This window comes from Opisthorchis viverrini, assembly GCF_000715545.1.
Source record: "Opisthorchis viverrini unplaced genomic scaffold opera_v5_53, whole genome shotgun sequence".
Classification (NCBI taxonomy): domain Eukaryota; kingdom Metazoa; phylum Platyhelminthes; class Trematoda; order Opisthorchiida; family Opisthorchiidae; genus Opisthorchis; species Opisthorchis viverrini.
Genome location: NW_008751710.1, coordinates 666,127 through 678,770, shown reverse-complemented (window position 1 = coordinate 678,770; position 12,644 = coordinate 666,127). Strand labels below are relative to the sequence as shown.

The window sequence follows — 12,644 nt, the reverse complement described above, 5'->3', positions numbered from 1 at the left end:
GGCATGTTTCCATTTTGGAAAGCTGTTTAATTCCCTCAATGTGAAACGGATCCCAATAAATTTTTAATTTATTTAATAGGATGCATTCCGGGAGAGCAAAAATACGTGGATCCTAAGCAGGTTAGCGACGAATGATGCGCGGGATAGCGAACACAATACGGCTACCTTCACTCACCCCGAAAAAATTATATAACTCAATCGAGTAACGGCACCGACCATGCCGTCTTCAAGAATAACAGCAATAGCATATCAATAACAAAAACTGTCGCAGTCACAATATCCAATATAGGTACGGGGACAGCCGTGACTAAATAGAAGCAAGCAAATCCTGACCTAACTTAGGCAGTTGCCACGCGAAAATGCGCTGGTCGGTGGCAAATATTCTCGCATACAATGTTGGGGTTTTTCCCAGTGAAATATTTACCGCTGAGGATAAGAGAATCAAGAGTAAAGTCGACAGGCAATGCAGACCGCGCGGCTGTGGAGAACGGCGTAAAACGTGGTGAAACTGACTATCGGCATGCCTGTCGCATGGCCTGGCCACGAAACCCGTATTGACGACTTTGAAATAGACCAGCAACCTGGTTCGGTACAAGTGCGGATGCATGGTGGACATAGTCCGGGTGGCAAACCGACCAATCAAATTTCAGCTAACGTCCGTCGCTTTGACGGCCTTTAGTGTGATAGACACACACAATGACGCGCACCATTACGTAAGAGACTACGCACAATTCACGACTAACACGACAGGGTGGCGCGCATTACCTGGTCGATCCACTCATACTTTAGTTTGATTGGTCGGGCGACTACGATGATTCCATTGGCAGAAGTCAGACTGAATGAGAGCGACTAAGCGATCGTAGTCTGTGGTCAGTGTCCGCTGGCTTGGATTGATATTTTTGGGTGACTGGTAATGTGATTAACCTCCCAGCCATATTTTTTCTTAAAAAAAACTTGTGGAGTATACCTTGTCGGCTGCAGAATGGATCCAACGAAGTAAGAGGAAAATGAGTGAAGCGGGGGAAAATATGGATGCGGCCACAGCTTTGGGCTCTTCCATCCATTTGAACGAAGATGACTGGTTACAACTGTTGCAAAAGTTGACACCATCTAGTATTGACAACCTACAACAAACGTTGAAGCGCATACAGCAACGCGAATCCCCCATTCTGTCACCTGAGAAACTAAATTTTCTGGGAACGGCTTCGCAACTATGCGGATCCTCCTTGCTGTCACCGACTATATCGGAGTCTAGCATTCTCAATAATCAGAATGCCCCTTTGGTGATGTCATTGGGAGTATCCAAGGCTGCCGTACCATCTGTGATCACTGTTCCTTCTGTATTGAATGTGTCCAAAACAATGCCTACCCAACTGCAAAGCACAATTGTCCTTCCGTCAACCGCTCTGTTGATTGCTCCATCAGGACACAGTCAACCTATTTCTTTGGATTCCCGCGTACCCGTCTCTGGAGTGAATCGTCTGTTGTTCACCACAGGTGGCTTGCCTGTGATGTCTACGGCTTCCAGTACATCTATCGCATCCACCAGTGATACGTTCAACAGTCTCAACACATTAGCTAACGCAGCAGTTGCTGTTGCTGCAAATGCGTCCGGTCAAGTAAGTCATGCACTGCCTACTCACTTAATTGCTTCCACAAGTTAATTTCCTTTGTATATTTCTCTAACTCGTCATCAGCTTTAGCGCCAGAGGAGCAACACATTTATTCTTGTTTTGCTAAACACGTGCAACTTTTGAAGGCATCCCGTTAGGTTACGTTCAGTCATTCACAAGGCAGACTGATCACACTGGCTGTATACGAATTCACATACCTATTGTGGGTTGAGTAGGTTTAAAGTTTTTTTGATGCGTATTTGCTATTCATTGTCCAGTATGGTCCTCATCTGTTTTTAGTTTTATCCACATATATAGGTAGCAATATTCGTGAAAGCGCTTACTGTTCAGATACAGTCTTGGTGAACGAATCTCGTCCGTCGCATCGGGTACATTCCACAGACGAGTAGTATTTCAGTACCCGAATTCTGATTGGGTTCGTCACACTTCGCTATCCTGATTGGTTCACACCGACAATAGTATGCATTCCGCACCAGACCGTTTTTTCTAGCTTACGCGTTGCCCTACAACAAGAGTTTTTTCTTGGTCAACTCGAGGCTCTGTCGATCTGAATGGTTTGCGTTCCTCTTTTCGTGATACTTTTTGTCTTGTTTGATGTTTTGAACCGGTGACCTTGCAGGGAGTTTTTGGAGGGCATCGCGTATCACTTTGTTTTTCCCTAACCGTAATTCACATTATGCCTACTCGAAACAGTGCTGTGACGTCCGAGCCGCACTCAGTCCCTAGTTTTCCGCTCAATTTTAGGGGCGAAGCACTACCTCGTTTACTCAGTATAAAACCTAGTAAATGCTCTGTAGAGACCATCTTGCATAACAGACCACTTGCAGTTGGCCCCGGGAGCATGTTTTGAATTCCAGGACCTCATAGACGAGCAATTTTTCGGACTTATTTTGGTGAAGACCGTCTTTAGAAGAAACCAAAACTAGTCCTCTGCTCTGTTTGCCTGATGTGAAACCATGCACTCTATTTTTTGCATGGTACTGACTGCAAATTTAGTAGGTGGTGCTTTGGCGACGCAAACCAAGTGTGGTGCTCCCTCCGTACAAGAAACATGGTTCGAAATGTTCCCTCAATATTTTAACTGTTTGGTAGTTCGGCCTGGAAGCACGCCGGGATGAATTAGGCGATATCACTTGATTTTCCCGTTGGGTTGAGAGTACTTAGGTCTGATGACTCACCAAAGTCCAGGTGGCTGTCTGCCATCTACTGCAAAGTTCTCGCCTAGTTTGTGATCTAGGCTTCGTTTTCGCCTTTTCACCCTTCGACAGCAACTGAGAGACCACCATATATCCTCAAGTTTTCAGCGTAAACCTCTAGTCATCTAATGCATCATTACTTATTTTGGAGAGTAGACTTAGATTCTTTCTTACTTTAACGTGGCTACCGAGAGGAGATGGAAAACCATTAATGAAATCCAGTCACCTGTACCACAGTTGTTCTGTTTCTGTCTGAGTGTCTCTTGCCTGATTACTACATGATTCGGCTGAAACGGGAGATGCACACTGTGAACGATGGCTTTCTGTAACGTTTCTTGATTGGATAGTGTAAGAAAATTCAACTCTTTCTGCTGCTTGTTGCCAGGATAAGGATTTCTTACAAATCGAGTTTGTTGATGTGAGTTACCTAGGCCTTATGCCCTCACTGCATGTAACATACAGGGCTCCATCAGTTCTATTTAGTGCCCTCTTCCGGTCTCATCCAGATTCCCAGCATCTGGTGCTCTTCCCCATTTCCCGTGACAACCGCTTGCGCTAACCGATATATCGTCAATGGATGATGGCTATATTGGGTTATCCTGCTGTGCCTTCAACCGATATGAATGCGGTTCTTTATTCCTATTAGACCCGTTGGACGGGTAAACTTTGGTTGCTTACATCCCAAAAACCTTTGAGTTTATATATTTCACTAACTAGAGTGTACTTCAAGAAATTTCACAGTCAACTTTTGTTTGTGCACTCTAAACTGGTTCCAGTTCTTATTAATTCCCTCAGGACGGACCTTTTAGTCGATTACTTTAGCTGGTCTCACCAACGGGGACAACGGTAGTTCAACCACTTTACTTTAAACATTTGAATGTGCCTATTTCGTTATGGTTTCTGCAACATCCACAAAACAGTTCAAGTACGTATGCGGAGTCATGTGAAGTTATTCCTGTTCAGAAACAGGATTTCAGAGTTCTTTCAGCGGCTAAGATGCGTAGCTACCGACCGGATGGTAAATTCAAACCCGAATGTCTGTCTAGAACTGAGCAGACTGACAATGTATTAACCCCCGTGCTTGCTCCGAGCTGTGCCGCAGCAATACTTTGAACCACTTACTTCTGTCAGCAATATGGTGGCAGTGTTCACACTACCTGCGGCACAGCAGATCTTTTGTGATCGTTGAACTATTCTGCTTCAGTTTTCCACTCTAGTTGTCGACTATGATGCGATCCATCTGAACTGTCATTTGCTCTGTACATTTTGCACCCTGTTGTGGCATTACGGACGCTGGCTTAACAACAGCTGTTTTCAATTACGCGCCTACGTACGCACTCGCGCATACGCACATAATAGCCAGCCTGGCGGATTGGACGACTGCCTGACTGACCAACCTGCGGTCCAGTCACGAAATTTCGTCTCTTAACGTCGCGCCCTTTTTGGCCCAACTGCTGGACATTTCGTAAAGTCGGACAGAATCAGGAGAGTTGTGGCGGGAGAGAGATGCTCATGTTAAGTACTGTGTCGGTCGGTCGGTTGTGATGCAACCCAACAAGGACATATCAGGGAGTTGGACTGGTTGATTCACTTAGTTGCCGTCGAACTGCATGTTGATTGGATGTTGTCTTTATGAAAGGAAGGCAGTGTCCATTGCACGCATCGAAACGCAGGGTGTTAGTCATGTGATATGTAAACTGCATTCATTCGCTGTTGTTCACATGATACGCTGTTCAATTCTCGCTGGATCTTATTTTTTCATCAGTACCTATTGTGGGAGTTGGGACTGTCAGGTTTTTCGAATTTTTGTGACCATTCTTATGGATCATGGTCACATCAGCTCTTCATCACATCTTAGGTTTTCTCCGAACGAAAATAGCACGAATTGATCTTACAGTGATAAGTCTTGTAAGGTTTAGAGAAAAATAAATTTACATTCCATCTACCAGAATGTGCTTTCGTTATGTCTGTAGCATGTATACCCCGGTAGTAGAGTGCCTTTATGCAACGCAAAACAGCTTTGAATGTCGCTCACTACTACATACACTGCCTACACCACTGCTGCTATTACGGTTTGTATTTGCTGCAGTTTGTCTATTCTTTTTTACGGACATCTGGGCGCATTGCAATGTAGGGTCACCTAGCAACCAAATACAATAATCACCCTCTTGTAAAGCCTGACAACAGCGTTCTCCGCTAGTCACCATCATCTGGTTTGTGACCCGTCCGAAATGAGATCACTTGTGGTCGCACTTCAGGGTTCGTCTTGTTACTTTTGTTCTAGCCGGTCTCCTCTCTATTTCAGTGTATAGATCGTTTACTGAGTGAACAAGGCATCCTTTGGTTGGTACAAAGCGAGTACTCTTGGCTTATCGGTTAACGTATGGGCCTTCGTCCAGTTTTCTGAATAAAACACGATGATTTCAATCTCCTACGGTAGAATAGTTCGCTTATGGGAAACCTCTGGAATTTTATTGGAAAACTACTCCAGTTAACACTAATCCGTGGTACCTAAAAGTTCACTTGGAACTCTCAGTTTTTCTCGAGCTTACTCGGTATTTTCATTCATCGAAACTGGAATCCATTTGCGTTCTGAAAGCGATCATTTTCAGAAATTATCTAAATTAATCCTACTTTTCCTTAGGCCGATTTTTTGAGGCGGGTGTGAACGATTTTCCGCGTGCAAGGTCTCTAGCTACTGGCGAAATGCACTACAAACTGCTTTCGTATTAATCGGAGAGTTACTTTATTCTTCAACTTAGTGTGCTGCCCAAAGGCCGCCTTGTGTTCCGATTGGCACGACGTTCGAGATATCAAACTATATTCAGAAGCTGGTGAACATTCTTCGCTAGTGAGCTGTCGAAGAGTTCCCAGACACCTCATGAGTAGTATCACTGCAGGAAAACATTCTATTTCACCACCTGTGTACAGTTTGGTGTTCAAGTACAGCATAAGACTAATGGGAACTTGAGGACTGCGCTCACTTAAAAAAACAAAGAATGACAAATCTGGTAGTGGGCTTTCGAAGAGTTCTCAGCAGAGGTCGACTGATGTTTGTTCCAAATTGACGGTTGGGTTTAGTTTTCGGTGAATGATAGCATAGCGGTGCATATTGGTTCGGCTGTCAATAAGTTATCCTTTGGTGTTCGAAAGATCCCTAGAGCTCTTCGTCACCTAATCGATCAGATTTGGCACTCATTTTTCTGATTTATTTCGTCCTGATCGCAGGTTTTTGCTCGGTGTGACATCTGAGGTAGCTTGTGATAACTTAGTAGGTTTCGAGATAGCTCGGAGAGCCTACTGACCGTAGGGTCCGCAGTTCTAACTTCACCTCTGCCTTTCGACTGCTCCTGTTCAGGCTTCGCTAACCTGGCAGCATCTTAGTCCCCGGGCCCCGTTCGGGTGGAATGGCAGCTAGGCACCCAAAAGGTGGTCCAGCTGAATGATTAGTATATTTTGTGACTTGTTCTGAAAAAGGGAGTCAAGGTTTTCTTCCCCTGTGCAAACAGCTTACGTGCTTGATTTGATGAAACTGTAATTCGGATTCCTAGTAGTCTACCATCAATTATACTCACTTTGGTGCCCAAGTTCAGGTGACTTGGTATGTATGTGGCTGTATGCCATCTTGGAAACATCCGGTGCCTAGCTGCCATGCCACCCGAAGGAAGCACGAGGGCTGAGATACTGCCAGGTTGCCCAAGCCTAGACAGGGAAGTCAAGAGGCAGAGGTTGGGTTCGAATCACGGACCTTCTGGTCAGTAAATTCGCGCTCTAACCACTTAAGCCATATCGCCCCCTCAAAATCACATATGCAACCTGCTATCAGAGCTGATCGTTTTGCACTACTGGTTTTCGAATGTCCGCCCGTTCGTAATCCTGACAAGCGGGTGAACGGCTTTGATGGCTTTGATCGCATAAAACTCGTACAAGAAAAAAACTGCACAATACTGTTGGATCACTTATAGCGCAGGCGAACTACTTAATAAATAAACTACACTATTTTCCCTCTCTCCTCCCGCAGAATATCCTATCAAATTTGTTCGTTTTTGAATTCAAGGTGAAAGGCTTACCAGCACTCATAGTTCCCATTCAGCTAGCAAGCACTGCGAGAAATGGCGGCTAGTCTGTGTCAATGGCTTTCTTACTGTCAGTTTCTTTCCAGATTGTCTAATTTAGCACCTAGAGGTGTAGGCACCTCAAGATGCATGCAATAGGCGGGCACCAGGCCCCTCCCTTAATTACTTTACTTCCCTTAATTTCAATTGGGTGCTTCAATTATAAGAGAAGAAAGAAAGAGGAAGAAAAAAAGAAAAATTCGTTCAGCTGTAACACCATTTCGGTACGTAGGTGCCATGCCACCCGAAGGAAGCATGAGGGCTGAGATACTGCCAGGTCGCCTAAGCCTAGACAGGGGAAGTCTAGATGCCAGAGATAGATTCGAACGACGATGATGGTAGCCAAAATACACTCGGAAATCCCTCTTTTTAAACGGTCCATAAACCCGAGCCTGGTGACCTTCAAGATGATGTTAGTTGATAAGTGGTAAATTTTGATTACTCTTTTAAGTGAAGTTAGCAGCAACTAATGTGATTGTAATTTAAAATCACCGATTGGGTTTCTAAATTTTCGGCCATCCCCTTTTTTTATAAAAAAAAACAGGAATCGTGCAGCAGTTGGTTCTGAATTGTCCGGTATTGTCCGATTATTCAAAATGGATGTTAGTGACAGGGGTATAGAATAGTACAGACTAACTGTACCACTACATATCCGTCATCAATCCCTAATCAGAGGGAAGTCAGTTCAGTAAAAATCTATCTGCTTAGTTCACAATAACTCAGTGATCAAGGGACTAAGGTACCTTCCCGAAGATTTGTGATTCTAACCCAGCTCTGGCTCTTCAATCCTCGTCTAATTTTGATCACCTTGATAATTTCTCGGTCGTCATACTTTTTCCGGTTGTATGACCGCTGTGCATCGACGGAGTACGGTAGTTCAACCGGTCGATAAATGATAAAGCCCTCCGTTTAAATGTTCAATTTTTACATTGAACATATACTAATTACATAAATCTATTTTAAATTTGTCACGTGTTGGTGGTCACGTGGTTCCCTTCGCCTTTTGGTGTCCTTTCGGCTTTCGAGTGCTCAGGTAAAAACCAAACCGCAATAGCTTAAAAGATTCTACCATTTTTTAATCTCTCAGTTCATGATCAAACGTGGCGCTGTCCCAGCCTAATTCATCCATGTGCTTAGCCATGCGTCGCTCCCACCTCTCAGTTAGTCAATCTTTTCACATGTTTGCTACCAGTCATTGATTGCCACGTAGGCTTGGATGAAACGGCATTGTCTGTGACATTACTTATTAGGGTAATGTTTTTTCTACTGTAGGTTGACGTGTAAGTGTGGCGCAAATACTACCACCCTAGAAGTTGCCTGTCTCTGAGTCCAAGCAATCTGGTTGCGCTCTACATAATGCTTAGTGCTGGTGTGCGACACAATATCCGGTGCCCCTGTTTTGTCGGTTAAGAATTCGTCCCCTGGTAGGCGACAGTAAACAATCTCGTTCCTCCGATAACACGAGTTGGTAGTCGTCCTGTAGAAGCTACTCCTTTATTAGAAATCGTTCAGCTGTGGCACCCTTTCGGTTCCTAACTGCCCTGCTCTCATAAGGAAGCATGAGGGCTGGGATACTGCCAGGTTGCCCAAGCCTAGACAGGGGAAGTCGAGAGACAGAGGTCGGATTCGAACCACGAACCTTCCGATCAGTGAATTCGCGGTTTAACCACTGAGCCATCTTGCTCCTGGAAAAAGTAATGAAATAATAATCGTTCATCCCTGGAACCCCTTCGGGTCATAGCTGCCATGACACCCGAATGAAGCACGAGGAGATATATATTGCCAGGTTGCCCAAGCCCAGATGGAGACAGTCGTGATACAGAAGCTGGTTTCAAACCATTGACTTCTTCGTCAGTTCGTTTGCGACCTAATCACTGAGCTCCCTCGATTTATGCAAACCATTAGAGAAGACAAGGCACCATAAAAACGCTTGGTTTTCGAGAGGTGCACTTACGATAACCACAGCTCGTAAGACCGCCTTGTATTTTGTCTCCGATTGAAGTCAGCCAGGCAACAGACAACCCAATCCGTGTGATGAAGGTAGACAACCAGAGAATGACCAGGTTGTTAGCCCGACGGTGATCGTTAAATATCGGCATTTTGACTTCACTGTCTGTTGTGTATCCAGTTTTGAGTATAAGAAAAATGTTTGATCTCAAAACTTCCGCGTTCTACACCAAACTGTGGTTTGTAAATGCACTTGGTACCGCTTATTGCCGCCGATCGATTCCATGTGTGTACTAAGAAATGACTGCGTTGATAACCACAGATTGGCGTGATTGGCCACTGCCGGGGCTGAAGTGTGCAGATTCATTGTCACAACGTTAACCTCATCACTGGCGACTGACCGTTTTCACTGTGTGTAGATCAAGGTGTACACAATTAACTGTAAAACGATATGGTTCTGGTTCTGTCTGATCAATTCAGTTCATTTCAATGGTCATAGGAACGAGTGAGTGCCGATGGTGGTTTCTGGAGCGGTAGCCTGTGGGTTTCCTTTATGAAAACTCCTGAAAGATTCGACAGAACCATCTTCTGACAACGCATGATACTGTCATGTCATATAGCTATTTCCTCTAAAATTAGGACTCTGTTCGGGAGTGGTGATGCTTTTAAATTCGGATGGATGTATTTGTTCCCTCTCTGCAGCGACCACATGAAGGTCACTTTTGAGAATTTCTGCTGGTTGGACGGGATTCAGAAAAAATGGTTCCCTTTGATAATAAGTCTTCGACGTGGACCAAATACGATCACCCGGCCTTGGAGAGAACAGCGTGGAAGCCGCACAAAATGTTCGCTTTTTGGGCTCCTGGTCGCATGCCTTTCGTCTTCCGAAGAGGTTCGCTCCTCGTAAAACTTACTTTATTTTCGCCGTTCTAAGACTTGGCTTAGGCCTTCCCTCAGACTTTGCGTATCTGGATCTGTAGAGAATGCACGCGATATGTTAGGGGCAATACAATCCCTTCCTTTTATGCCACAAAAGAACCCCTACATAGCATATATCTGTGGCAACCAGAGTTCATTTATGAAAATCCTATTTGTTGTACCAACGTATTTGACTCGTCCGAAGTCCGGATATCGTTTGCAACATAGAGATATCTGAACAGGAAGAACAGGATCTCAGATACTGTAGATGGATTGAATAACGACTTTATAGATTTTGGGAAACCTGGAGGTGTGGTTTCAGAATGATTCAATCAGATGTTCGTTATACGGTGACTTGGAAAAACGGGCTTTTTACGATCAGAAACCTGAGGAATTTCGCACGTAATTCGGACCTTCCCTAGTAGCCTTTCGCGCCATCTGAAAACGTATGATCATGTTCCATGCAAGTTACATTCCATCCGGTCGTAAATCTAGCGACCAGCTGCATTACCGTACGTATGCTGAAAATCCGTATGCCCTAATTCAAGTGGAAACGGAGGTAATATAAAACAAGCGTTCTTAATGGTGTTTTGCATTCCAGCGGTACCGCCCTATTTAGCCCACTTCCAATTCGTGAAGGTAGGTGATGTGGACGATTAGACTGTTACCGAGATGGACCAAGTGGTTAGAGCGCGAATTCACTGACCGGAAGGTCCGTGGTTCGAACCTGGTCTCTGCCTCTCGACTTCCCCTGTCTAGGCTTGGGCAACCTGGCAGTATCCCAGCCCTCGTGCCTCCTTCGTGTGGCATGCAGCTAGGCATCGAAAGGGTGCTACAGCTGAACGATTATTTATTATTTAAACTGGTATATTTTCGCTTCTCGAGCAGTCCATAGCATTGCTTTCTATGATAGTGGTACCTGTTTTGGGTGAATTCTTGAAATTTTGTAGAGTTGTGTCGTTGAACCCAGCAGCGTTCACAAAAAACAATCAGCTTTGTTCTTAATGAAGCGATAAGCAGGTTTTTTCCCCAGTAAATGTTTCATCAAATGACACAAACGCTACAGAACACTGTGTTAGTTTTTGTGAGTAACGAGTTGTCACGATGAAAGGCCTGCACGGATTGTTGCAACTAATTGGCAGTCGAACCGCTTACTAGAGTGTGAACAGACGATGGATCCTACTCTTGGTTGTGGAAGTGAAGCATCCGCAACAAAATTATGGGATACTACTTTGGGCATCTTGTCAGACCCCTAGCGTGGCTATTTAAGTGAGGGTGTCGAAATGATTCATGTCTGAACTTTTGCAAACCGTTCGTATGACACCAACTACACTTCGAATTTCTCACACTGTATTTATCGACCCGAAATCGATCCAGTCAACGGTAGCCTCATTTCCCTAGGGGTCGAGTGATTGCCACAGAGGGTGTGGTGCCATTTTTGAAGGACTTGCTTCCAAGTTGAGTCATCTGTGTAGTTGCCACATTTCTGGAAAACGAAAATTCTTGTGCTTGGTAAGAATGCTTGTTCAAGATTCTCAGCTAATGGGCACTTAAAGTTTGCATTGGTTGACTTGTTGTGTCAGGATTCGGTCCTTATAATCTAATAAACAGAACGGTTATCTCGATTTTAATGATCCGTTTAATATCTTCATTCGCTTCGTTCGTTATGTGATCCAATCTACAGAGAAAACCAATAAATTGCGTATCTCACTCAGTCACTCCCTAGTGATCCGCTTACTGACTAATAATACCCGACAGATCGCGTGAAGCACAAAACAGTGTGTTTAATTCGATGGGTCGATGAGCGAGCGTTCAACTGCTCGCGTTCACTGCTCCAAGGCATGTGATTTGCACGTTGGTCGGAAGAACGACTGATCACGTGTGCAAGTGTGAGTTGAAGCTTGACCTTGGTTCGAATTGCTAATGCGTTGTGCACACACTACTGGCTATAATCAACTGTTGTCTGCTCGCTCCGACACATTGCACACACAGTCACATCTGTCGGTATGACTCCATCCACGGTGTTGGGGTTGGTGAGCAGGTTGTCTGAAGTGCTCCTAAACTGCTTCACAGAATTCATCGTAGCTGTATTCTTTGGAATAGAGCACCGGCATGATAGCCACTTACTCAATAAGTAACAAGTTGAACGAGAACAACAAAACTGTACACGAAAATATTGGGTGGATGATGTATCCCAATATTTTTAATACTACTGAAGCGTATTCTATTATACCTCGTCTGCTCCGGATCCCCTCTGCCGCTCAAACACCTCGGAAATTTACGAATTCGGCCGGTTCAACAGAATACGGGCAAGACATTATCCAGAATTGCGGACACATTGATGGCCCCTCGATAGACGTGGTTTGCATTTGACGGAGGCTACCATAAGTACATCCTTGTCATTGGGTGTTATTAGATACAAGCTGGGAGAATGGCTCCCATTTCTTAGTTGACTGCCGCTAGAAAATTGTGGTGTTTGGATGGGCTGATCAGGTATAGATATTCGATAAGATTCGGCGCTAGCCTTATGGTCACATGGTGTGTTTCAGGAGCATTACTCGAACCAACTACGTCAGTGCAGTGCTGTCGCCCAATTTATCTTCACATTGGTACAGTTGGCAAGTAGTTGTTTGGTTTGTTCGTTAGTTCAATCTGTGGAAAATGGCATAGTACACATTTCCTTGAGCTCCTTCTAGAATTTGTCTTGTCCACTTAAGAAGCCGCAAATGCAAACTTTCTGTAACGACATATTATTGATCCGACTAACTTTTGTAGAGCGTAAGTAACTTTTCTGCATCAGTTTCTATCATTGTAGCGCTATTTAAGTAGAGTAC

The 12,644-nt window shown here is 44.5% G+C and overlaps 1 protein-coding gene across 1 annotated transcript in view; it reads left to right on the top strand.

The window, feature by feature from the left end:
* Nucleotides 1-935: 935 nt before the first annotated feature.
* The window catches only part of T265_03667 (hypothetical protein), a gene marked incomplete at both ends in the record, with an annotated part of 83,451 nt that continues 71,742 nt past the window's right edge, over nt 936-12,644 (top strand). The window contains one exon of the mRNA XM_009168209.1: nt 936-1,619. Within this exon, the coding sequence (XP_009166473.1) occupies nt 1,008-1,619 (612 nt within the window). The remainder of the gene's footprint in view (nt 1,620-12,644) is intronic.